General features: G+C 36.3%; 1 protein-coding gene across 2 annotated transcripts in view; it reads left to right on the plus strand.

Annotated features, from left to right (window-relative positions):
• SPECC1L (sperm antigen with calponin homology and coiled-coil domains 1 like) overlaps nucleotides 1-17,302 on the plus strand; it is a 52,589-nt gene extending 35,287 nt beyond the window's left edge. Inside the window, exons 13-15 of one of the 2 annotated variants that reach the window (XM_009817472.2) lie at nucleotides 10,342-10,458; nucleotides 11,372-11,431; nucleotides 13,588-17,302. In XM_009817472.2, coding sequence (XP_009815774.1) covers nucleotides 10,342-10,458; nucleotides 11,372-11,431; nucleotides 13,588-13,677 — 267 coding nt within the window. In that variant the 3' untranslated portion in view covers nucleotides 13,678-17,302. The remainder of the gene's footprint in view (nucleotides 1-10,341; nucleotides 10,459-11,371; nucleotides 11,432-13,587) is intronic. The other variant, XM_009817471.2, reaches the window with a different exon arrangement.
• Nucleotides 17,303-17,571: the final 269 nt, after the last annotated feature.

Consider the following 17,571-nt stretch of genomic DNA (forward strand, 5'->3'; position numbering starts at 1 on the left):
TAAACATATCTAGCATTGTATTCATTGTGAATAGTGCTTATCCAGCTTTCTGGCATTTCAGCAATGTTATTGATGCCAGATAAGGATCTTCTAAAAAAAAAATTGAAGCTTCACTTAGTTTTAATTTAATTTTAAAACTGTGTGGATTCAAAACTGACAAGCAGTAAACAAACATCAGAATAATTAACATCTCCCTTCCTCATTCAGTCCTACTTAAGGTACTCTAGCTCTCTTCCTTCTTCCCTGTCACCCAGATGTTGACAGGGTACCTTTTCTTACCTCCAGCTCCTCCTAGTGTCTTATACTCTGCCACAATTCCCTTTTATCCCCAGCATTTCCCACCATTATAACTTCTACTTTTGTTCTGTACCACTCTTTGCTTTTGTTTGGCTTAGCATCCGGGCAAGAGCCAGCACATGCTTTTTAGAGCTACCTGCACGCTGACTGACCAGCCATCTTCTGTCTCTGAGCTGCTGCGTGAGCCACACAGAACAGGAGTCCTAAATATCCCAGCCTTTTCCTCTGTAGGAATAGCAGTAGGGCCACTTTCTATCTAGTCACCAATATATATCCTGTTACCAGTTTAAATCAATGCTGGCTATTATTTATTTAGTTACAAATATAACACGTTAAAGGAAAAATACTTGCAAATTGAGTCTGTAACAAGTTCTAAAATGACCTGGAAGATTTTAACCATGATTTGGAAACAAGGAAAAGAGAAAGAGTCTTAGAAGGCTTTTGTTTCAGAATAATTCTTTAGTTAATTTTGTCCGATTCATATTATATCAATTTGTTTCTAATGCAAATCTAATTAAACTACCAATATTTAAGTAAAACTCAGCCCTGGGAGCCAGTATTTTTCAAGTATGTCTTTGCCAACATGGAAAGATGTGTTTACTTCTTCATCGGTTGCCAACAACAATCACTTTTTTGGTCTTGTTTTCTCCCTCTCACCTGGAGGTGATGTCTCGCAGCTGTAGTTTTTTATGCATACATAAATATTCATAGCAAATTATATTTAAAATATTTATAGAAAATTATTTCAGCTGTTGGTGTTTCGTAGAGAAGATGGAACCATGCACATTGAGTTAAAGCCCCATTTCTAGCAGAGCCATGTTTACTCCTGGCATTGCTTTAACTTTCATTTCTGGGATTGTATTTTGCACTGGATATCAGAGAATAGTTGAAGTTCTGGTTTATACATAGACTAATAAATAGTAATCACACAAATTGCCAGATACAAATCCTAATTTCAAAAATTTTGTTTAAAGTGTACCGAGTTACAGGTGAGCTGCCAGTGGCTTAAAATGTTAAAAACAAGGTATCATGTAGTTGGCTTACCCTTATTAATGAGCAGCAGCATAGGATTGAACGTTATTCTCTTTGGAGGCCAGCTGTAGTTCTTGAGTGGCTTTTTATTCCATGTGTTGAAAATACTAAAGAAGAAAAAAAAAAAAACAAAACCAACACACCAAGGTCTCTACTGTTTCACAGAGAGGAGGTTTCCTTTATTCACATGATACTTGTGGAGAATACAGTACTACTTAATTGCTTGCTACAACTAGTATTTTCTTTCTGTCTGCTCAAATACAATGGAAGAAGAATAGCTTCTCCTCTCCTATCCCCTCTGGGAAATCACTTTCAAGCTTTTGATTAAAAGTCTTAAGTATCTCTGTTTTAGAAGCTTGAAATCTTGTGAACGCTAAATAATTCAAAGGTGATGGTGTGGTGAAGCTCTAATTTCAGCCCATTATAGTGGAAGGATTTTATTTCAAGTCCTTCACAGACATTTACACCAAACTGTGCTTTCCATCTCTGACAAATATATAGTTCCACACAGCAGAATTTTTAAAGGAATCTTAAGACTTTTTCTCTTTTGTGAACGCGTTATGATAAACAAGCTAATACCTAACCCTGTTAAAAAAGCTGTGATAAATTACTTTGTTTTGGAGTTCTCTTGATTTAGTCAAGCAAATTTGGAAAGGAATAATTAAATAGGTTTCTTGAAATGTAGTGGTGAAACAATATTTAACTGTGTTCCAAATCTGTTTTTTTTTTAAAGAGTACCTCAATAAAAAAATAAGGTTAAAATAGCCAATGAAAGTAAGATAAATTCTTACTGATGTAAGAAACTGTATGGCTTTTTCTTTTACTGTATTGTTGGTTTTAATATACATGGTGTCTGAATGTTATTTGCAAGCAGAATTTCTCCTTGAAGCTTAGGTTTGGAGAATGGTGATCTGCAGAAGGTCATTGCAGAATTAACAGCAGGCAGGTTCTGTATTAACTTCCATCTAGAGCCTGTTCAGTCTAGACAGCATTGCACTCACTAAGTTACTGAGTTTAATTATATGCAGGGCAGAACAGATCCCTAAGCCATGAAAGAGGAGAGTTGCTCTTTTAAGATAAGGGGGGTTTTTTTAAGTATTTAGGTAAAGGAAGAATGAACCACCTTTAGTTTTCAGATGAGCAGGCACAAAATACTCAATATTTGATCATTTGTTAGCTTACTCAGGATCTGACATACTGATTCAGAGTACAGCACCAAGTCCTGTATTTTCCAGAGAGAAGAGAATCCCCCTGGCTCCTCTAAAACATGTGCAGTGTCATAAAACTGTCATAAATTCCAGATATCTTCAAAACCTAAAGGAATCCCGTCCAGCTGTTACGGAGCATTTACCTTAGCTGGAACACAGCTACTTTCATTTTGAGTAGAGTACACAACTAATAAAAGTCAAAAAAAGGATGTGAGCATGCCTGTTTCATATTAAGAAGGGGACCAACAAACAGGACACACATATCCTTACCCATTCTTATCTAGAGCAATATTTCAATTTATTTTCCATTTTTTGTCAGCATTCTAAGAGATAATTCACTTCCAGAAGTCTGACACCAAAAAAAGCAATTGTCACAAAATAGCAGCAAGACTAGACTAATTTTTTTTAACCTTTCTTTAAGCTTTCCACACTTTCTAATTACAGATACACGGGAAGACCTCCTTAATGTAGCCTTGTAGTACCTGTTCTCTAATTTATGCAGCGCTGCTTTTTCTGGAAAGACCGCCTAATTTCTACCTCCTATACAGATGAAAGCTACATGTCTTACAAAAAATTTAAAACTTATTATCTACATGGCAGCAATAACCAATAAAATTATTTAGTGATTGAGCAGTGTGATTGAGTATGAATGTATGTGTACCTAATGCTATGCTGAACGTACCTTGAAATCAAGCAATGCTTTCATTTGTGCTCAAGTAGTAAGTGTAGAATAACAAAGCTAAAGGTAAAAGATGGTTCGGGTTGCTTTTTTCAAAACCTGTTCTTATATACACATGTCTTGATCAACACTAAGCTAGATCATATTCTACTCAAAGTATTACATTGATTTTAAAAAAAGCACAAAAAGAGGACAAGACTGTGTGCATATGTAAGCCTGTGTTCAAATAATGAGTCCAGGGTGTTCATGCTTTCCCTGGTGCTGTCTGGTTGATTCATCAAAGCAGTCAGGCTGCTAAAACACTTCTCTCCTTGGTTTAAGCAGTGATGCTTTAGCCAAAAATTGTTGAGTTAAGGAAGGACATGCTTCCTTTTTCTGTTTGGATTGGATCCTGATACAAGAGAAATGTCAACTTGTTAGACTTAATTACAACAAAATTTAGAATAAATTATGAAGCTGTCTGTATCTCTAAGTGCTTCAAATGTTAATGTCTGAAGCTATTATTGGGGTTTTTTTGAGAATGACTGCTCCTTTTATGGTTCTTTTTTGTGCCAAAACTGAAAAATAACATGTCTCTTGTATGGAAAGAAACATTAACAGTCAATATTCAAGGGTTTTGATGGTTTATATTTGCCATTTACTGCCTTTTCAGAAGCTGGGATTGAAGAGGCAGTAGATGGGACTGCTGTTAAGTCTATTCCAGAAATACTTTTACGTTCTCACCTACTGCCAGAAGTACTGATAGCCTCAGATTTAATCCATGATTTGAGAATCAGTGAATCCTGATTCAATGGAGTGTGGATAGCAGTTATTTTGTAGTTTACCTTTTTAAATTTTTTAATGGACACTCTTTTGTGTGTGTTTGTGTCTTTAAAAGCTTTTAAAAGCTTTCTAATGGTAATTTTCTGTCATGGGAAGAAGCCTGCCAAGGTCTGTACACTTAAACCTCAAATCTTATTTTAATGGTTTAATATATTATAGTACAGAATCGTATTAATGCTTTTGCTTTCTCAGCCCACTTATTTCATTAACTAATACAACAGAGACATAAACACATGTTTTTATTTTTTCCATGTCCTAACTCCTTTGTGAGCCAAACTGAGTTAGGATGTGGGAACCTTTCCTCCTTGTGCAGAGCAAGGGATGGAGAAATAGCTGCTATGCAGTATGCTTCTTTGCTCAAATTGTAATATACGAAGTTCAGGGAGATTGAAGACAGCTGTGGGTATGTCTGCTGAACAGATAGTTAAAATAACTTTGTTCTTAGTTTGTAACTATAAGTTAAAAACTGTGGTTTCTATAGTTGGGGTTTTTTTTGTGTTTGCGAGGTTTTTTAGCTGTGGAGTTTTCTGGGGGGAAAAAAAAGAAAGTTGAATCACCGGGTCATAATAGTGAATATCTGTTTCTTGCTTTTTAAAAAAAAGGTATTTTCACTCATTATAGAAGACCCTCAGTTAATTTAGGATTATTGCAAAAAACAACAGGAGACAATTTCAAATTAGGACTTCACTGGTTAAAAACACTTTAAAATCTTGAATTCTAGAAAAAGTCATAGGTTGAGAGAGACCTTAGATTAATATTATGTAGAGCCCTGTTAAGCAGTCTAGAACGTTTCTAGTGAGGGAGATTCTTCCACTTCTCTGGGCACCCTATTCCAATGCTTAATTGTTTCATGGTGAAGACTTTTTTCTTTTATCCAGACAGAATTTCCCTGGAAAGTAATTGTGCCTGTTGCGTCTTGTCCTGATGCCATATGTCCTTGTGAAGAGAGTACCTCCATCTTCTCTATAACTGCCTTTTAGGTATTGGAAGACTCTGATTATGTCTTCTTTAGGCTGAATGAACCAATTCTTTCAACCTTTCTTCATCTGTCAAGTTCTCCAACCATCTAATCATCTTGGTAACTCTCTGCTGGATCCCTTTTTCATTCTTCAGTGACTATTTTGAACTGTGGGGACCAAAGCTCTATACAATATTCCAGGTGTAGACTGACAAGGGCCCAGTAGAGTGTAAGAATCCCATCCCTTGGTCTGCTGGCTTTACTCTTAGTGGTGCCGCTCAGGATACAGTTTGCCTTCATTACTGCAAGGATGCGTTTCTGATTCATGTTCAAATCCAGTTCGTTTACTGTTTAACCACTATTGTATTTCAGCCTAAGCTGATGGATTGTTTTGTTCCTATTACATTTCAACCTTGTTTCAGGAAGAATCTTCTTACTCCTTTTTTTCTATGTGAGCGCAAGAGAATACTCATTTTGTGGTGACTGCTCCTACTCTGCACTTTGCAGTTTAATAGGAGCTTGAGTCATGCTTGAAATGTTTTTTAGTTGTGGATCCACCAGGGTGTTCCCCTACCATCTTCTCCCCCCCTCTTTCTTATGGCTGTAGAAAGGACTATAGGATTTGGTCTTTTTGATTATGTAAAACGTTATATTCTTATGCTCTGTCTCTAGAAAAGTCTTACAAGTTTTTAACTCTGTTTTTTATTGCTGGTTGGAAAGTGTCTTCCACAGATCTTTTTATGACACCAGCCTGTTGCTTAAGTCCTTTCGTTAGAATTGCCTTTTTTTAAAAAATCTCTCCCAAATACTAGAGGTGACTTCACTCCCATCCTAAGTATTAAACATTAATAGACAAGAACTGATAAATATTCTTGTAGTTCACCTATCTCTAGAAAGGCTTATTCCTCATTTGACAATTTATCTGAAAGTATGTCCTTCAATTGCTTTAATACTTTGTGGTCTGAAATGGCTTGAAGAAAAATTCCGGATTAGATTCCAGCAGAATTCTCTTAATAGAGCCAATTACTTAATAAAAGCAGTAACAAAGAAGAAATTATGTCAGAGTTTTTAGGCTGATGTTCTGTTTACCATCAATTCTTTGAGAAATAAGAGCTTAATGCAAGATTGATTTCATTATACTGACCAAGCTTTTTCAAAAAACCACAAGTAGTTAAAAGCATTTGGGAAATAAAATTGTGCTCTATTTAAATGTGCCAGTTATGTGCTCAAAGCCCTACATAAAAAAATAAATTTTCAGTTTAAATGACAATCTGTCCAGTTTCTAGATTTGTTTTTTAGTGTCTGACCAATATCATACTTTTTTAGTCTGAGAGGTAATAATAATTCATAATGCTCAGAGCAATTGGAAACAGAAACCAGTCCCTTTTAATTGTTTCCTTCCGTTGTATGTAATTCAGCTTCTCTGGATACATTAAGATTCTTGGATGATGGGTTTGTTTTCTGCTTGTTGTCTTAATAATAAACGCTGGACCCTACAGGAAGATGTAGAAAAATATGGTATTCCAAGTTATTTTTGAGAACCAACCAAACTTGTAGGTGAACTTTTTTAGCTGGCCCTTTTTTCCAATGTTTGTATTCAAAATTCAACATTCTGTGGATGCTACTAATATTTAAAGTGAAATTTTCAGTTTATACAACTGTAATGTTTAAAGGAAGATGACTGTCTCTTGTTTTAGTTTCATTTACGATTTTCAGCACAACTTTACCCTGTTTATCTTGCTCACATGTTGGGGTGAGGGAATATACTTACAAAACTATAAAAAATATCTCTAGATTTTGGAGGTGAGCACCCCTCCTGGTTTTTCAATCATGTGAAGAGTTCTGTCTTCAGCCCCAGTTGTTCTTCAGGTCTATTTTCTAGCTCATCCAGACTGTTTTGATACCTTGCAATTTCTTTCTTCATATATTCTGAGCACAAGTCTTCCTTCTTCATCCACAGGGTCAAACCTTAGGTGTAGGTTCTGATGATTTCATACATGTCGCTGCAGCATCCTATTTTCTAATTTTGATGAATGCATTCTTGTCTGTTGGTGTCCATCCTGACTGTTGCAAGGATCACTATTCCAGCTCATTGCTTTAACAGTATTGCATTGTTTGCTTCTCCTGTCTTTGTGCTCTCTCATTTCCAATATAAGCTGTTGTTCTCACTTTGAAGGCTGTGTACCTTTCCATCCCTCTTTCAGTACTGAGATCTCATCTATGCTTCAGTGATGCTGGTGTTCAGGCTCAAACTCTTAAAGTTTCAGATAAATATTGCTGTGCTTCCTCTGAAATGTGTGGAGCAACCTGGAAGAGAAAAAAGACATTGTAAGCTCTGTGAGGCAAGGTACTACCAATCCTTATTTTATTTGTACAGTGACTGGTGACTGACTTTAATGGAGTCTTGGTCTGTGGTAAATAGAGTATATTCTGCAATAATACCAATTCAACAGGTACTTATTGAAACTATGTCCAGCATTAAGTCACTAGATTGGAAACACGTGTGTTAGAAACTGTTAATCAGATTCAGGAATGCTTCAGCATTCCTCCTTACTTTAATAAGGAATGTCATATCTAACCTTGCAGTCCTGAGACTTAAAAATTTGCTAATGCTCCTCAATAGCATTAACTAGTACGATTTTTTTTTTTCTTAATAGTTCGGCGCAATGCATGCATGTAAGTCTGAGCAGATCTGTGTTTAACTTCACTGTGACAATGCCAATGTACATCTTTCTCTTCCCCTTCCCATGTCACTTGGCCAATCTGGGGAAGGAGGGAGAATATTTCAGCCAAGGGGTGAAAACCAGGACTGAGTTTTTCTCCCTCAGTAGATTGTGTAGCAAAGGAAACATGGTCATTCATATTTGATTTTTATAACTAGCTTGCCACAGATGACTGTGACAAGAAAAAGTCCCTCTCCCTACCTTTATCCATCTTATTGATACAGATGTGATCTGAGGCATTACTGGTTACAAGGTAGGGGGAAAGAACTTTTCAAAAAGTAACTTTGTGAACAGTCACAAGTAGGAATTTATTGCCTTTAACAATCTGATATTTTTTCCCTTTTTTTATAGAATCATAGAATCATTTAGGTTGGAAAAGACCTTTAAGATCCAGTCCAGCTGTTAACCTAAGACTGCCAAGTCCACCACTAAACCATGTCCCTAAATGCCTACCTCCAGGGATGGTGACTCAACCACCTCCCTGGGCAGCTCATTCCAGTGCTTGACAACCCTTTCAGTGAAGAAATTTTTCCTAATATCCAATCTAAACCTCCCCCGGCACAACTTGAGGCCATTTCCTTTTGTCCTATCGCTTGTTATTTGGGGAAAGAGATCGACACCCACCTCGCTACAACCCCCTTTCAGGTCGTTGTAGAGAGCGATGAGGTCTCCCCTCAGCCTCCTCTTCTCCAGGCTGAACAACCCCAGCTCCCTCAGCTACTCCTCATCAGACTTGTGCTCCAGACCCCTCACCAGCTTCGCTGCTCCTTTGGACACACTCCAGCACCTCCATGTCCTTCTTGTAGTGAGGGGCCCAAAACTGAACACAATATTCGAGGTGCGGCCTCACCAGTGCCGAGGACAGAGGGACGATCACCTCCCTGCTCCTGCTGACCACACCGTTTCTGATACAAAAAGCCTTGTACTGTGTGTTGCATTTGTTTGCCTAATTTAAGTAACATTGAAAAAGTTTTAACCAAGCATTAATTTAAATCCAATTTCCTGTCTCTCTTGAGGAGAAAGGAGGGAGAGCTTCATTTTTTTTCTTTTGCTTTTAAATTTTCCCACCCCTGTGGCTTGAGGAAGCTGTGTGAAGAACATGTTCCCACAGACTGGGGGTCTCCAACAATGGCATTTCCGTTTGCAAGCAGGCAGCAGGAGAGCAGGCGAGGCTCAGGCCACTGCCTTGGGCATCGTGAGCCCCAGCACGTACGCTTACGTCACCAGAGTCTGAACCTGCATTTGGTGGACTTTGTATAAAAAGTGCTAAAGCTGAGCAGGAAATAGAGATTTCCCTCACATTCTTCTAGAAATGGCCTTTAGTTTTGTTTTTTTCCTCTGTTGGAGGGGATTGCAGTTGTTTTCCATTTGTAATCCAAATCATTGGTTTGACAAGAAATACAACTGCCTTCGTTCCCAGCCTGCGTGGCACAGTAACACTGATTCCGGGTGGATTTTTCTGCATTAGGAATGACAAGTTTTGGTGTCTTGTCAAAGATGGGTGATGACTATTAAATTGCTGTCAGGTGAAAGGTTGACTTGTGTGATTATATTTCTGCAATTCTGTGACTGGAGGTTATAGTTCCTGCTACATTAAAATTTTTAAAACTAAGTAGGGGAGCTAGTTAGCTTCTGCTTAAGCCTGGTTAAGTGAGTTAGATATTAAAACATATTTGTATTTCTCCATAAAGGCCTAAAAGATAAACTGTGAGTTGTTGTTACTGGTTGTTTCTTCATTAAAGTTTAAACTGACTGCTATCCACTTAGCCTCTCCACCATTGTTTGGCTGCCAGCAGCCAAGTATACTGTAATTTAAAAGGTCACTGAGGCATCTTGTTCATAACTCTTTTGGACTGGGCTGACTCTTTTTACAATAATACATACAGTCTCAGGACATGTGTTTACCAGTGCCACTGAGTTTCCTACTGGAACTAAAAGATCAAGAGTGCAAGACTTCATTTTTCAGTTCCAGTCCCAAAGATAATTGTTCCCTGCCACTGCCAGTGTTAAATCTGTTGGAACATCTTTATTTCCAACTGAAAATTTTTGTTTGTGATCTTGTTCACATAAGTTTCTGTATAGAAATGGTTTGTTTGGAAAAGAAAATGCTTGTCCTCATCAGTTAGAAATTAATGCAGTAGAAGCAGAAAAGTAAAATCTTACATCAATAGAGATACTACCACATGCTCTGTTTCAGGGATTTTAGGCATACATCTCTAACTCATTTGCTTTTCTGTCTTGGTGCGTACAGTTGTACCAAATCTATACTCTTACCCTCCCTAGCGCAACATTTTACACCTTTTAACATGCACACACATTTTGCACTTTTTTTTTTTTCCTTTGGGGGGGACCTTAATATTACCTTGAATTAATATACAAGATAACTGACTTTCTTATCACTAAATTGTTTTGTTGTTCTCTGTAATAGTGGATTTTGGTTTCTTACCACAGAACTTTAGTATTAGGCTGTTGGCTTTCTCTGATGATTTTTTCAAAGGTATTAAAAAATAAAAAACAACCCACAAAAAAACCCCCACAAGTATTGGTGGATTGGTAGAACTAATACTTGTTAGATTATGATTTTAATATTGGTTTGTTGTTGTTTTTTTTTTTTCTTTGAAGAATATCGACATAACAAACTTCAGCAGTAGCTGGAATGATGGCTTGGCTTTCTGTGCAGTCCTCCATACATACCTCCCAGCCCATATTCCCTATCAAGAACTAAACAGCCAGGACAAGGTACGACATTAAAAATCCCATTCCTGGGACTGCAAGACTATATAATTAATATGGATTAATAAAGAAGAATGAACAAATCTGAGTTCTAAAAACCCCAATATTACTAGGAATCATAATTGAAACACTTCAAACTACCTTGCTGCTATTCTTATTATAACCTTTTAATATTATGAGATCATTGAGTTAAATGGAACTTTGGAAAAGATATAAGAAAGAAAAATAAGAGAAGGTCATAAATTTAAGTTTGAGGCATTTTATTTAACACACACAGTTGGGAAGTGTTTTCAGTTTGAGTTTTGGAAGCAAGGAATGTTTAAGCTGAAAGATTTTAAATCCATTAACTTTGTATCCTGACATGTTTTATTCGTCTCTTTCAATATCACAAGGATGTTGTTTCATCCTATTTTCTCATACTGATAAGCGACTGTGATACTCTTAAGTGTTATGTATCAAATAAAGGTAAACTAAAAGATGTCAAGACTGCAGAGTAGTCTGTATGTATTCTACTATGCTATAGTTAATACCTACTGGTGTGTTATCTGGAGATGTATTATTAAAGATAATTCCTAAAAAGATAAAAGAATATTTCATTAACACATGAAGAGATTTTTTTATTTATGCTTTTTAAGGAATAAATAATTTATTCTTTAGCATTTTATAACTCGGTCATTCTTCACTGACAATGATTTTTCAGCATTATCTTCTGAATGAGGAATTAATAAAAATTTTCCATAAATTTTTTGATAATATTAGGATATGTTCATTCCTATGGCTCTCTTTAAATTACTATGTTCAAATTATAGACTCCATTTGAAGCAAAGTAGCAGCATTACTATGAGCATTCTTAACGCCACTTTATTATGTTTGAACTAGTATTTCTTTGGATACTAACATGTTTTTATATCTCATGCAGAGAAGAAACTTCACGTTGGCTTTTCAGGCAGCTGAAAGTGTTGGCATCAAATCTACTCTGGTAAGTTTTAAATGCATACTGAATGAATTATGTTCCATATATAAAACCCAAATTATTCTATTTTTTACTTTTGAAAGATTTTGATGCTTTATACTTAAAAATAGCAGCAGATGAGCTCAGCTAGAAGTTATTGCCCCTGTATCATATTTAACTGAAAAACATAAAAGGTACTCCCTACCTCAGTGGCTTTGTTTAATAAACCCATTGTCATCAACAACTTAAGCTTACATGTTTTTTGCATTAAATAGTGACTGAGATACAGACCTGTACTCCAGCAGCTGCAGCAAAGGCAACAGCATGATAGCCTATAGCAGATAAACTCTTAAGCTGTAAAAGGAAGATTCACCACAACTCATCTCTCAATATCATAAGAAGTAATAATAAAGGCAATGGATTTGTTTGAGAATAATTTGAGAAATAGTTATGTGATACAATCTTCAAGAATTCATTCATTCTGTCCTGTCTCTGACCTACTTTCAAATTATTTGGGTTTTTGGAATTTTGCAGGTACAAATCAAACTATGTAATTTGTTCTTTTGCTCAGTGTAATATGAGAGTCGAGATTTTAACTCTTCAGTTTAGACTTTTAATTTGTCATCATTGTAAATAATGGAAAGGGTTTTTCAATTATTGTTTATAATAAGCTTTCTTATACAAATTTTAGCTTAAAAGAAATTGTTTTCAATAGTATAGTATTTACTAGAAAAGAAAGATTTCTGAAGGTATGGAATTGGGAGTATCCCAAGCGCTTGTGAATAATCACAAAAATTCAGCTAAAATTGCCAGTATCAGAAATGGTACTGAAGTGATACTTTCGTAACCTAAATTCTAACAAAGCTGCCAGAGTTAGCAACTAATACTACAATGAAGTCAGACATTTTTAAAAATAACACTTTCCCTGATCCTTATCAGAGCCTTTACTCCTCAGCATTGTATTTGCTGACAATAGCCATGCAACTGTTGGGCTTTAGTACTTAGACTTTGTCAGTGATTTGAAATGTGGAAGTTTCTTACCAAGTGCTGATGTAAGAACTAGATTGTGGAAAATAACTGCAGTAACTCTTACATAATTCAGCGTTAGTCTAAATGGTTGCTGTCTGTCCTTTCTTTTTGTAATGTACTTAATTACGGATAATCTAAAAATAATTAAACCTTCTAAGTGCAAATTGTATCCATCTTAAGGATTTAGTGTCTATTTACATACCTACATATACAATGTGAACGATGTGTATGTTTGGGAATGTTTTTTCCTTGTCCATATTGCATGGGTGGAGGGTGAAAAAGGGTGTGAAAGCTACTGTATGTAAATAGTGGTGGTAATGTAAGGGGAAGTTACTTGTTCCCTGAATAAGAAAGTGTTTAGCTACTTTCATGTGGAGAATTTAAAAAAATTACTTTCCCTATTTGTGTTCTGGAGGTTCCTGGACCCAAAGCTTACAAAATAGACCCTTACAGTAAACAAAAATTAGCAGAAACTACATCACTCTGTTTTCCTTTTGTACATGTGCTGAAAAGGGTAGATCAGGCTTTGTTTACCCTGCTTATTCACTGACAATCTGGTGTACTGTTACTATGAAATACATATCTATAATATACCCAAATTGGTGGTAAAGTATAATATACCCAAATTGGTAGTAAAGTAAACTTCCCTCTTCCTTGCCTCTTTACTCAAAAATACGTATAAAGTAATCTGAATTTCAGTAGTCTACTGTAAAATGAGATTCAGTTACTTACTGATGCTTGACTCTTGCCCTGATATGAATTTTGAAGTTTAGCTTCAATTAATATCTGGGCCTTGATTCTGTGACTCTCGGTTCCTAGGTAGATTGCCTTGACTTGTGAGGCTGGGGTAAGGGTAAGGGTACACGAAGGCTAAAGTCTTGACTACTATACTAATTGTACTAACTGGGGGACAACTCAAGTACACACGGCACTAGACGTTTCAATCTTAAGTCAACAAAATAACTGTCTATTCATAGCTGCTTACATTTTGTAAGTAATACAAAGATATATGGAAGAAAACAGAGCTTTCTTCATCAATACTTTAAACTGTGGAAACTTTACAGATCTACCGTTCCTAGGAATTTGTAAAAATACTACCACGTTACTCACAAGGTTATCATTCCTGATTTTGACCAATCTGTTTTCTGTAACAGGACATCAATGAAATGGTGCGAACTGAGCGTCCAGACTGGCAGAATGTCATGCTGTATGTTACAGCAATTTACAAATACTTTGAAACCTGAAACCGTAATAATTCAACAGCTCTATGGGATAGAACCAACATGAGCTACGAGGTGGAAATCTTACTGAAATGCTAATCCCCATTTCACTGAAAACTGGCAACATTTGAGTCCCTTCAAACTTCAGTGACACTATCCTGGATTGCCTCAGATTGCTTCAGCTACTAAGCCTGGAAACAACTGTTTAAAAGCAAGAACTTGTTGCCACAGTGCTTGGAATAACCCCAGTTATTAAGCTATTCAGATTAATTATGTAGCCTAAAGAGCCTGGACTACTTATGTGCTGCCTTTCCAGCCAGACTTCCTGAAGCTTTCTTTCCTAGGAGAGTGAGATGAATGGATCCTCTAGCATATAGGAGACTAAATGTACGGCTAAAGCTTTGAGAAGGAGAAGGATAACATGGCGTCGTATTACTGAACTTTCTGTAGCATCCTGATACCACAGAGTCTGAATATTCTACCCACAGCATATGGCACCCCGATACAGTAGAGTTCTTAATGGTAATTTAGTTACTGCCTTTACAGCTATTTTCCCTCCTTTACAATGTGCACAATATTCTAGGAAGACAAGCTTTTATTTCGTAATGACAAATCGAGTGGAAAAGTGCTCTCAGTACCTCGAAAAATTTGGCACAGAAGAACTCTTCATTCTAAAGCTTCATTATAAGCCTACCTCTGTCACAGTGATGTGGCTTCCAACTTTATCTTACAGATTGTAAAGACTAGCACATACAGCTCCTGGTTTTCAGGGTACACTGTACTTCAAGGAATCTGTCCAAACTCCCGTGCTTCCATTAGAACAGAAATTAATCAATAATCAACCCTTGTGCCGTTTGTTCTTCCCCCTCTTCCTCCTTTGCCTGTATAGCACGCACAGCTACCCCAGGCTTTACTCTACAGCAATACGAGCATACGTCATGGATATCTGTGGTAGAATTTTGGAACTGGAATAGCATTTCCTCTGCAGAGAAGATATTTTCAATAAGGTGTAATAATGAAGTAGTTTGTCTCCAAATCCAGCTTTGCCATGTTTTCTGTGTGTTTTTCATTGATCTTGCACATCCTCATCTGACAGAAGGTGAGACGTTCTCTGACAAGAACTGTGGAGGTACTGATGTAATGTGTATACACCCAGTAATCTCGAATATTGTGTGGAAATGACTCACAATCGCAAGGAAGGAATTGAGAAACTTTAGTCTGCTCAGCTTCTATTTTCCTAAAATGTACCCGAATTCATGCAACAGCTCTCGGGCAAAAGAGTTCAAGTAAGTGCCTTAGCGATCATTGAATTGATACATCCTGGCACTTCAGGGCCTTGTGCAGAATGTTAATGGCTCAGAACGATTTCATATATCCATTTGTCATTAGCTGTTTGTTGTAATCTTGTTTGTCAAGTCAAGGGAAGACTTCACTCTATCGTTGCTTCTGCCTATTATTTTTCGGAATACTTATCAGCAGTTAAGCCACAGTTGAACATCTTTTATTAATATTAGGCAGAAGCCTACTTTGGAAGTGAGTTCTGTAACAACTGCTATTTATAAGCACATGCTCTTTCAACACATTAACCCTGTTATAAAGAAAATTAATCTGCCATTCCTATGGTGCTCTTATGACTGTTAAGGACAGTTTGAATGTCATAGATGTTAACCCAGTGAATGCAACTGTGCTTGGCATCTGTGAAACTTCATCATGGTATAAAAGCACAGATTTAACTCAAAATTATTGCCAAATCCAAAAACCTGTCATCTGATGAACATAGCCCATGTGAAGAGTAATAATTCAGCATGTCTCTTGCAGCTAGCATTATATAAAAATATATGCTTACACTGTTATGTGCCTGTGAGAATTACAAAAATTTGCAGAATAACTACTTAATCCATGCTGAGGGCCTTTGGAGAAGTTTTCAGAGCAGCAGTGTCTCATACATTCTCATAATTTTTTAGAACGCTAAAAGTAGCTAGATACCCTCAGATTATTAATTGGTGCATTTGAAGAGCCAACGTAATCTAAAGACAATTGTTGCAAGAGAGGCTTCGAGTGAAAAATCTTCATCAACAGATTTTAATAAAAGTCTGAAATACAATTTCCTCTCCCGTATATTTCTTCAAAAATTTTTGTTTACTTCATTTCTTCAAATAAGTTTCAATAAGAATAGTCTTATTGGAAATACGTTATTGCTATCTCACATTCCATCTCTTACTACTAAATTCCAGGTTTTGCCAATTTGTGTTTAAAAAACCTATTCATCCTCTGAACAGACATTCTTATGAATACGATTGTCTTATTCATGGCCTTAGATTTTAAGAAAATATTTTTCTAATGAAAATGCTAGCATTTCTTGGTCTAAATTCACTCATGACCTGCTTTGTTAAGGTAATTTGAGCTTTAAGCTGATTTTTTTTCTGCCCAATGGTCAACTTCATTTACCTGGAATGTCTTATTAGTCCCTAACTGAAATAACACTAACAGTATAACCATTTGTAAAAGGATACCTTTTCCAGATACTTTCTGTTAAAAAGATCAGCTGCTGGTCTTCAGAGAGAGAGAAAAGTTATTAGTAATTATAAAAATGATCTTGTTTTGAACTTCAGAGCTCTGTAAACTTCTTCTTAGTATGATCTGTCTGATAAACCTCTGGTGAATTCATATCTGTAAAGGAACATTGGGTTTCATGAAGAGGCTTTTTTATAATGATATATCTGAGCCTTTACATGTAAGATGCTGCACAGCTGTCCGAGTGGAAGTAATGAAGCAATGGAAGATCTAAAACAAACGTAATGCCCTGCTGCGCTCTACAACATGTTTTTTCTGAAGGTTCAAACTGCATTCAATTTTTCAAGAGGAAGAATAGCTGTAGCCCTTCTGGATGTGGATGATACTGCTCTGTTTGGTTCCTACTTATAGTTAATCCTGAAGCAGCCTGTTTTTTTGTGCAAGTTTATGCTGATTAACTTTCCTTTTCTTTTTGATCCAGAAAATATTTCTGAATGTACTAAAAAAGGACAAATATTTTATTGTTAATTTGTATTTCTATTATTGCATTTGAATATGTGCCTTGCAAATGCCTGTGCTGTAGTGTATCGGGGTTACTCACTGCCACTGTAGGGGTGGGGTGGGCAACAAAACGGAGCTGTCGAACGTATTGATGCAGATATAGCTATATCATCTTCTGGCTCCTGTTCACTGAAACAATTCCATAGATTGGAGAGGTCAGTTCAGAGCCAGATGTGTATTCAGTTTGGCTAGTTGTTGTCCTGATGCAAGATCATCAGCAATGAACTGAATGAACAGTTATGGGGTTTTCTTTACTAAAAAAGAAGGGATGAGAGGAAAAACTGAATTTTGGTTATTCAGGAAAACTCTATCAGAGAAGTTCTGATATGGATTATCTAACAATAACGGAGCTGAGGTGACTTCAGAATGGATTACATTTGATTTGGTTTTCAGTTGGTTTTGTTTGATCTAGTTTGATTTGTTGTCTTGTATATTTAAATAGAAACACTAATTTAGTATCTCTGGTGTGAATCTCTGGCCCTCACAAAGACCTCTCATTCTTATGCCTCTGAAAAATTGTGAGTGAAATTTTCCCTTTTAAAATTGTGTTTGTGGATAGGTTATCTAGAATATAGTATTTAATTACAGCATATTCTGATTTAAAAGTAAAATTTTGTCTCTTTTTCATAAAACATATTCCTCAAGTTACATGTAGCATTTCTGACAATTTTTTGTCTCCAATTTTGTAAAATACTTCCACTGTTTGTGTTTTTCTGTGAAGTCCATCATCATGCTTTAGGGGCCCCTTAATTTGCCAGAGCTAAATGAACTCAGCTTTGATGTATTGGTGTAAACTCATATTAATACCACTGGCAGCAGTTGTACTCTGGTTTTACATGCATA

This window comes from Gavia stellata, chromosome 21 (assembly GCF_030936135.1).
Source record: "Gavia stellata isolate bGavSte3 chromosome 21, bGavSte3.hap2, whole genome shotgun sequence".
In the NCBI taxonomy this organism is placed as follows: Eukaryota; Metazoa; Chordata; class Aves; order Gaviiformes; family Gaviidae; genus Gavia; species Gavia stellata.